Source organism: Zingiber officinale, chromosome 1A (assembly GCF_018446385.1).
Source record: "Zingiber officinale cultivar Zhangliang chromosome 1A, Zo_v1.1, whole genome shotgun sequence".
NCBI classification, from domain to species: Eukaryota; Viridiplantae; Streptophyta; class Magnoliopsida; order Zingiberales; family Zingiberaceae; genus Zingiber; species Zingiber officinale.
The window spans coordinates 184181289-184190833 of record NC_055987.1 but is presented as its reverse complement, the minus strand read 5'-3'; the positions used below and the strand labels follow the sequence as shown (position 1 = coordinate 184190833).

Here is a 9545-nt window from a genome sequence, read left to right as displayed (position 1 = left end):
CGAGAAGGACAGCACGCGGTGCGTCTGAGGGACGAAGACTGCGGATGAGTACGCCGGCGGACGAGAAGGAAACACGCGGCGATTCCGAGGGACGAGAAGCCGGAGGGAAGCCCGCTCGAGAAGACCGGAAGTTGGGTTTGGGTGAGCCCTTTTCCGGATGGCAGAGATCACCCAAGTGAGCGGATCCGGAGGAGAAGAACCGGATCGAGGCGGGACTGAACCAGAGAATAGGTCGCGGATGAAAAAGTCAACGGCTGTTGACTTTGGGCTCCGGGGCGCCCGGAGCAGCCCGGGGTGCCCGGAACCCTTCCGGGCGCCCGGACCCAGTATTTTCACCAGATCGAGTCAAAACTCGATCTGAACATTGGGGGATAAAATTTATCCCCCCCCAGGGCACCCGGAACCCTTCCAGTTGCCCCGACCAAGGCTATAAATATAGTCTTAGTCCAGAAGCTTCTCATCAGTTCAGAAATTGTAACAACACTTGTGTGCTTCCACTGCTTTGATTAGCTTCTTTCTTTTTGTGCCTACACTGCTGTAAACGAGGCTTCTCCGCCTGAAGGAGTTCTTAGTGCAACCATCTTCCTTGGATTAACAACCTCCCCGATTGTAATCAAGTCAAATCCGGTGCCTCGTTTTTATGCTTTATTTTCTGCTTAATCTATTTTTCAAGTGTTAGCTTAATTGTTCGAGAAAGGGTTGTGTTTTATTCAGGGCTATTCAACCCCCCCTTCTAGCCGGCCCAACGGTCCTACAGCACGTTCCTCAAAGCATACCTACACTACAAGAAAAAAGCTAATAGACAACGCTTTAAAAGCGTTGTCTATGTGGCTGAAAAAGCGTTGTTAAAAACACTGTTGTTAAAAGTCTACTCAAAGACAACGCTTTAAAAGCGTTGTCGTTTGTAAAAAAGACAACGCTTTTGCAACTCTTTAAAAGCGTTGTTTTTTACAAAAACAATGCATAAAAAGCGTTGTCTTTTTTAAAGACAACGCATAAAAAACGTTGTCTTTTTTAAAGACAACGCATAAAAAACGTTGTCCTTTTTAGCAAAGACAGCAGTTTCACAACACATAAAAAAGCATTATCCAAGAGGTTTTAAACTATTATCTTTTAATACCAAAGATAAATAAAAGATAAATGAAAATGAATTTACTTCAATCAACGACATATTATTAAATAAACAACCAAGATAAATATATAAATTATCATCCATACACTTTATAACAAGCATAATTACTTGCATACAAAGAAATTTTAATTAGGAGACACTAAAAATTACTTCTATCGTTTACATCTTATTGCATGAACTTAAAGGATCTTTATAGATGCTACTTATCCTCTTGACTTGAATGTTCTTTACTCATTGACTTTAACCATCTTCTCACTTAAATCCCAAAGTCATCTTAATAGTTCTTCGTCGAAGTACTTCCCAGTCACACCCATGAGGTTCGGATGTAGTGCCACATCGCATGTAGTTGTTGCTCCTGCAATCATCCATACCCGAGCTATTTAGCTGGATTTTTTAATACCTCCATTCACCTTCAAAATATCTGAAAAGGCACTGCACATGAAAGATTCAAGACAAAGTGTAAGTTAGTCTTGATGACCCACAAAAATGGAACAACAACAATATCTCTAGTGGATTCTATAAACTCTGAGATTCTGAAGTAGGAATCAAGACAATTTACTTAGCTTTAAATCAACAAACAACACAACATAACTAATAAACCAAAAAAGCAGAACAAATTCATGGCTTAATGTACAATATCTTATATAATCAACATCCACATTTCACTATGTGCTACCATGTCATGGTTGTGCTAGCAGAAATGTTAATGCTACTATTTTAGAATTCCACAACATTTTCCCAAATAATTTTTTTTACATACCTCTAAGAATGATGGTCGAACTTCTATAAGTTGCACCAAGGCAGAACAAACCTGTGTATCAAAGAAAACAAACATAGATTGGTGAAAGATCAAAAAGCTTAAGGTAAAAATACTTAAGCAACACGTAAGTTTGGATTCATTAAAGAACTCTTTTTTCTCACATATACTTATCCAACATCCTTACCAATCACTCAAAATTATTAGATTTATTTGAGAACTCTACGCTTTCAAACAAATTTTAACAAAAAAGAAAAGTTATTAGGCCCATGCAATTTTCTAAGAGAATGGAGATAAATGATGACAGACCTCTTTCTTGATATATGCAGCCATGGACTTTTATTTTTCTATATTCTGCATCTTAATCCTCCATATTCTGATCAAGTAGTTTAATGTGGTTTCTCAAGGCAACTCTAATAAACAAGGTACAACAGAAACAAAACTACACTCGGATAATTAATGATAAAATTGTTCCTATTCTCCGCTGCAGGTGGGAAATCACACCAACATGGTGGTATCGTGATGCTTAAACAAACACAATTTGTTTTACACATTGCTCAACTGACTTTTGTCCAAGTGACCACCTTGTGCCGCTTTAGAAAGGTCCGAAGGTCTCCAGTTCCAAGAACAATAGTGTGCCAAAGAGAGCCAAATTCTGAAACATAATAGAGCGAATGAGTCAATTTGATAGAAGTCCTTAAAACCAAAATACAAAGCGAAGGAAGAAAAATGAAAGCCCTGGGATAAACTTGCTTGGGTTAGGGTCAAATATTCAGCACCCAAATTAACAGCTAAGAATCCAAACTCGACTTTTAAAATCTCTTTGGATCTAATACATGTAATGAGTTATACTAATGGATAACCATGTTGACCATAAACACACTAGTTCTTATATGGTTAAATTAAAAATTGATATAGAAGCCAATCATAAACTATAGAAAACTTTTAGAATGGAACACATATCTAGTTGTGTTATGTGCATCGACCAAGCAAACTGAGGGAAAACAGGTAGCAAATTATCTTATAGAATTTGAGTTAAATCCTTCGAATGGATAAAGTGAATAGCAATAAAGTGACTAAACCATAAGCAGACGCGAGGATGTTAAAGAGAAAGCATAGGTATGGATAAAATGCAATGGAAGTCCACACTTCCTGAGTTCCAAATTTCTTTGAATGGATTATGTTTCAAGAAACTTTCCAAAATAACATAATATAGCTTCAAGACTGACCCAATGACAAGCTTCAATAAGATTCTGGAAGTGCATAGTTTATTCTGGAAGTGCATAGTTTCTAGACAAGGTAATGGACAAGTTGAATAAATTTGAGTCGCAAAAATTTAGGAAATATTAGAAATAAACTTCCACATGAATAAATTTGTCAAAATTCAACTAATCTAATCTAACTAAAACATTCAACTAACTAATCATCACAAGAATTCAAACCAAAGAAGAGGCAAGTTTACAAACTAACTAATGAAAGAGGCATTTCATCAAACACATAACGAGCGAGAATTCAATTAAGCAAAATACATGCAATTCTAAACATGGGAGAATAGCTACGTTACAATTCAACAATCAACAAGAATAACACAATTCAACGTAGATAGAAATAACCCAATGTCATAGGCATGGATCGGAATAGAACTCTCCTCTTTGAATCCGAAGTGGAGAGGGGGTTGCTGGATGGAGCTTCTGTGACGGCCAATCTGTCGGCGAAGGCTGTGGACGAAGTGGATGGCTGCTCGTCGATGGAGAATGAAACCTTCTCTTCGAATATGAAGATAAAGGGGTTGTTGAAGGATGGATGAACTCTCCTCTTCAAATCCGAAGAGGAGAGGGGCTGCTGGCTAGTGATGAAGCTTTACTCTTCAAATCCGAAATGGAGAGGTGGAAGGAAACTAGTGGTGGCGAAGAAACCTCTACTAATCAGGAGAGGGTGATGTAGAGTTCGGTGGTGGCGCCTCTCCCAATTGGAAGAAGCTGTGGGCTAAAGATGAAGGCATCGTGAGATGATTTTCAGATCTGGAAGCTCTGTGAGAAGACCTTGCCGTCAACGGCGAGGAAGATGGTAGAGGAGATGAGATGGACTACGGATTCTGGGATGAAGCTCTTATTGTGTGCGTTAGCGTCGGCTGTACATGAGATGGAGGCGGAAGAGGGAGCTTGTCCTCTCCTAATCGGGTAGAGGAAGAGAATGAGGGACGCCGGCAGTGATGGAGAAGGCGAGAGATGATCGCAGTTGTGAGAGGGGTGCGAGTGAGTGAAACCTAGGGGTTTTTCAACTCCTTACTTGATCCAACGGTTTGTATCATTCTAGATTTAATTTAGACGAGAACTTAACAATAGACAACACTAAAAAAATGATAATAGACAAAGCTTTTCAAAAAATGTTATCGTTGACCCATAAAAATCACTAAAAGACAATGATTTTTAAAAAAGTGTTGTCTATTAATAAGAAAATAAAGAAATAGATAACGCTTTTCACTAAAAGCGTTGTTAAAAAAAATGACAATGTTTTTTAAAAAAAACGTTGTCTTTTAAGTGTTGTAAAAGCCCAATTTTCTTGTAGTGCTAGAAATGGTCGTGCCAGAAAAATACGTCTGACGTCATACCTCAATTGTCCGAACATATCCCTGACGTGACAATGGAAGCTTCCACCGTACGATTCTCTATCTGGTCCGGCCGCCGACCATGCCGTCTGTCGATGGCACTTGTCTCGAGGAAGATATAGCCAGATGTTATTTTTGTCAATATCTGGCCACGCGGAAGGGACGCTCGGCCCGTCAGTCACTCGGTCATTCGACGGGCATCACAGCTGAGCCAAGTGGGTCGTTCGCTCAACCGAGGACGACTAGCGCGGTCCTCTGAACAAAAGGAGTCCTGCTTAGCTTGTGAGCGTCAGAAGCTCGGCATAATGGCCGAGCTGTCAAAGCGCCGGCTCGGGCGCTGTCCGAGCCGATCGCTCAGGTAGGTTGACTTTGACTGCGACTGTCACAGGATCGTTGACCATCATTTGAGCAGCCCTCCTTTTTTACCACCGGATCAGAAGACATTATAGTCTCTTTAATGGGCCTGGAGTTACAGTGTAATGGTAATTCATGAGGTACCCCCACGGGCCTAACGCAATGGTTAAGGTGTAGGAAAGTTAAAGGAAATGTCATAGTTCGATCCTCTGCTGGGACATGTATTGAAGATAAATTTAATAGAAAAATTTGGGTTGAGCAGTCATAGGCCAAAATACCTTTGGTGGAAAAAGTCCACAAGCTTGTCTTTACGAGCCAAGTAGCAATTTGGCATTGGACGGTCTTGGAGACAAGTGAAAAATTTTTATGAGATCATATCAACCATCTCTAAAATTAGTTAGGTCGAAAAAATTGAATTCTTGGTTTATCAAAAAATGGTAAACGATGGGGCGAGCTCCCAATAAGGGTTTGGATCTTATTAAGGACACTATATACTTAGAGAGTTTGAATTACTTGTAATGTTAGGTCATCTATCAAGATCTATTTATACTTTTTGATTTATCCTTGGCCCAATGAAAAAATTTTTTATGAGAATGAATTAGCCAGTCTTCTAAATTTATCAGATTGTAAGAACTATATACCTAAATTTAAAATAAAATAAAAATAGAAAGTGTATTTCAACCATGGCTGTTTCTTCATGGCATATGGCAAGTCAGTTTTTTTTCTTCTTTTTATTAAAACATGTCATCTTATTTTAATATATAGAGAAGAATATCTTTTTTTTTATCGGTAGAGGATAAGATTGAAGACATAGTTAAAGCTAAAAGAGTGGTCTGTTAGAACTTAGAGGTGGACTAGACTTTGGATAGGAAAGGAATATGTTTGAGGGGGTAACGTAAAAAACTTACATAGATAATTATATTTATTTAATTATAGTATTATAAAAATATAATTGAGCATCTTAAATTTGGACTAGAGACCAGAATAGTCATTATATAAATGACGGACTCCATCATTGGGACTAAAATAAAAATGCAGAACCAGAAGGTTTACTGATTCTATCTAAAAGCGAGAAAGAAGGCATGCTAACGAGTTGGCTCCAATATTGATCGCAAGAAGATGAAGACTTTGATAATGTAACCGAGCCTCCGTGGTGAGAATGCAATGGCACTTCTACGCTTACGTCAGTGATTATTCCAGTAGAAAAAGAATGCAATGGCTGTCAGGGCGTAATATTTGCATAACGTAGTGTTTGCATACCTACCCCTTAGATGGACACCTCTTTTGTAGTATTATGATTCCTCTGTGCACGAATATTAATACCTTTCTAAAATAGAACCAATCATTATGACGCTATGATACCTTTCCTAAAATAAACTCGTATTTTTTTGTGTCTGGTGTAATAGAAGTTTTCGTTGTACATTGGCACATGGAATATTCTCTTTATTCCCTGACAACTGTAGCATGAAACGACAACGAGGAGTATTATGCCATTGGATTGATGGGCCCTATAAGTCTGACCCACTTTCTGGCCGACCAGGTTTATGCTAAGAACCTTATCCTTAAGAAGTTGAATTGAGCCCACATAAATCTAATCGGCTCTTGGGTCGACTGGCCGTATGCTGAAAGTTTTGTTTTAGAAGTGGGGAGTTGAGCCTCATAAGTTGGACCGGCTCTTGAGTCGGTCGACTGTATGCTGGAACCCTTGTCTTAGAAGTAGAGAGTTGAACCTCATAAGTCCGACCGGCTCTTGAGTCGACCGACTGTATGTTTGAAGCCTTATCTCAGAAGTGGCAAGCTGAGCCCCAAAAGTCTAACCGACTCTTGAGCCGAGCGGTTGTATGCTGGAAACCTTGTCTTAGAAGTAGGGAACTGAGCCCCATAAATCAGATTGACTATATGTTGGAAGTCTTATCCCATAAGTGGGGAGCTATAAGCCCTATTAGTCTGAACGACTCTAGTGTCGACTGGCTGAATATTGGGAGACTTGCCCTTGAAGAGTGGAGAGTTAAGTCTCGGAAGGTCTAACTGAGTCTGGGGTCAATCGACTATATACTAGGAGACTTGCCTTTGAGGAGTGGAGAGTTAAGCCCTAAAGGTTAGTGGTCTGTCCGACTACCTTTACTGCCTCTTTAACTTTGACTATCACCTCATCTTGAATTTGACGGACTTCCCATTGACTTTGACTATTATATCATCTTGACTATCGACCTCACACTATTTCGGGGTCACCCACAATATGTCATATCACAAGTCTCCCATTTAAGTCTAGTCGAAGAAGGTTCATAACTGACTGACTAGACCTGAGTCCTACTACCGCCTAATCATCTGAATGACTATTGACTCTGCTCATCGTCCCTTGATGTCATCATTTATCTTTCTCATAAAAACACATGAAATGAGGATGCATATTGGGAGTCATGCTCATTCAATCAGTGGGGGTACTAATTGACGAGAGGGTAAATGACCTACATATAACCCTATCATGGTTTGACCATAAGGCACCAGAGCCAAGGGCATAAGTGCGTGAGCAGGCACACTTTTAATTCGATAGAACTACACGAGAGTCTGGGATATAGGCGTGAGAGTAAGCTCACTTATAACTCGGCTGAGCTGCATAAGAATATGAAATATAGGTACGAGAGCAAGCTCAATTATAACTCGGTCGAACAGCACGAGAGTTTGGGACATAGGTAAGAGAGCATGCTCACTTATAACTCGATCGAACAGCACGAGAGTCTAGAATATAAGTACAAGAGCAAGATCGTTTATAACTCGGTCGAACAGCACGAGAGTTTGGGACATAGGTATGAGAGCATACTCACTTATAACTCGATCGAACAGCACGAGAGTCTAGGACGTAGGTGTGAGAGCATGCTCACTTATAACTCAACTAAACAACACGAGAATCTGGGGCAAGTGTGAGAGCATGTTCACTTATAACTCAGCCAAGAGGCATGAGAGTTTGAAATATAGGCGCGAGAGCAAACTCGCTTATAACTTGGCTGAACGACTCGAGAGTTTGAGATATAGGCGTGAAAGCATGCTCATTTATAACTCGACCGAGCAGCTTAAGAGTCTGGGATATCGAACTTTCGGGCAAAATTTGCTTTCATTTTTACTTAGTACAAATATTCAACAAGATACATATTTATGCAATACAAGCATATCCTCAAGTCTTATAGGGTTATAGGTAGTTCGCACTCCATGGCTGATCTAATTCTTTACCCTCAACGTCTTGAAGATAGTAGGAACCTGAGGCGAGCTTTCGTATGACTTGGTATGCCCCACTCCATTGTAGTTTCAACTTACAGACATCCACGACCGGCTTGATCTGTTTCCAAACGAGGTTACCCGCTTGAAAAAAAATCTAGGGATGACTCTTTGGTTGTAGCTTTGCTTCATTTGTTGATGATATGACATCAACCAAGCTATTGTTTTATCTCTGTCCTCATCTACTAAGTCGAGCTTTATGAGGCACCGACCGGAATTATCTTCGTCGTATAATTGCTTCTGATCATACTCTAAGCCCACTTCCACTGGGATTACTGCTTCTCCACAGTAGACAAGATGAATGAGATTATACCTGTAACTTTTTGAGGCATAGTGCGATAAGTCCACAGTACACTGGATAACTCATCCATCCAACTTCTTCCAACATGATCGAGCTTAGTCTTAAGTCCCCTGATAATTTCTCTATTGGTGATTTCTGCTTGGCCATTACTTTGAGGATACGCCACAAAGGTGAAAGCTTGTAAAATGTTATAACTTGAGAACCATTCCTGGATCTTTCCACCATGGAACTGCCTCCCATTATCAAAGACGAGCTTATGAGGAATCCTGAATTGACACACGATACTCTGCTAGAGGAACTTGATGACTATCAGTTCGGTTATCTTTGTTAATGCCTCAGTCTCTACCCACTTAGAAAAATAATTCATGACCACTAAAATGATTTTTTTTATGAACGGACGCCATCGGGAGGGGCCCTATAATGTCCATACTCCATTGGTTGAATGTGCATGAAACAATCGAAGTCTTCAACAATTTCATAGGGTGATATGGGATATTCTGATACTTTTGACACGATAGACAAGTGGATATTAGTCCAGCTGAGTTAGCTTGCAGGGTAGACCAAAAATATCTAGCTAATAAAATTTGTCCGCACGAGCGATCAACCGCCAAGGTGGCTTCCATAGGAATCCTGATGAACTTTTTATAAGATGAACTACACATCATCTGGCCCAATGCACTTGAGTTAGGGGTGAGACAAGCCCTCTTGTATAAGTTGTCTTCGATCATTGTAAATTGATTGCCCCTTTTCTCAATCACATGCGCTTGTTCTCGATCTGAGGGTAAAACTCCTTGCCGGAGAAATAAAATTAATAGTGTTCTCCAGTCACTCTGCAGTTCTAACTCGACCCTCCTTTCAATGTGAGCAATAAACAATGTCTGTTCCACCGGACTATCTAGCATCCACGGGATTATAGAACCTACAAAAAACCTTTTATATGGTCGGCCATTACCCTATTAATCATATACTCACCCCACTATGGACCTCTCCTTTTTCTCTCGACCCTAACTCCCGCGTCATCCAATAGGTCGGCTTATCATAACTCATATCAACGGCGCTAGACTTTCTCATTCGGAACTTGCCTGTTGCGACCACGACCACATCCACGATGACCCTCCAT

At 40.1% G+C, this 9545-nt stretch overlaps 1 protein-coding gene across 1 annotated transcript; it reads right to left on the bottom strand.

Annotated features, from left to right (window-relative positions):
• Nucleotides 1-1175: 1175 nt before the first annotated feature.
• LOC122007850 lies at nucleotides 1176-9545 on the bottom strand. Its single transcript, XM_042563380.1, has 6 exons — nucleotides 9508-9545; nucleotides 8401-8691; nucleotides 3538-3747; nucleotides 2456-2544; nucleotides 1893-1943; nucleotides 1176-1564 (listed from the first exon to the last, which is right to left on the bottom strand). The coding sequence occupies exons 1-6, from the start codon at nucleotides 9543-9545 to the stop codon at nucleotides 1545-1547; spliced, it is 699 nt and encodes a 232-aa protein (XP_042419314.1). The 3' UTR covers nucleotides 1176-1544.

Excerpts from the sequence above, each read along its gene's own strand:
- LOC122007850 (XM_042563380.1), bottom strand. The coding sequence starts at position 9,545 with ATGGAGGGTCATCGTGGATGTGGTCGTGGTCGCAACAG. Across the intron at positions 8,692-9,507 it reads TGTGGTCGTGGTCGCAACAG|GATTCCTCATAAGCTCGTCT; the intron begins GCAAGTTCCGAA and ends GTGTCAATTCAG. Across the intron at positions 1,565-1,892 it reads TTCGACCATCATTCTTAGAG|TGCCTTTTCAGATATTTTGA; the intron begins GTATGTAAAAAA and ends TTTCATGTGCAG.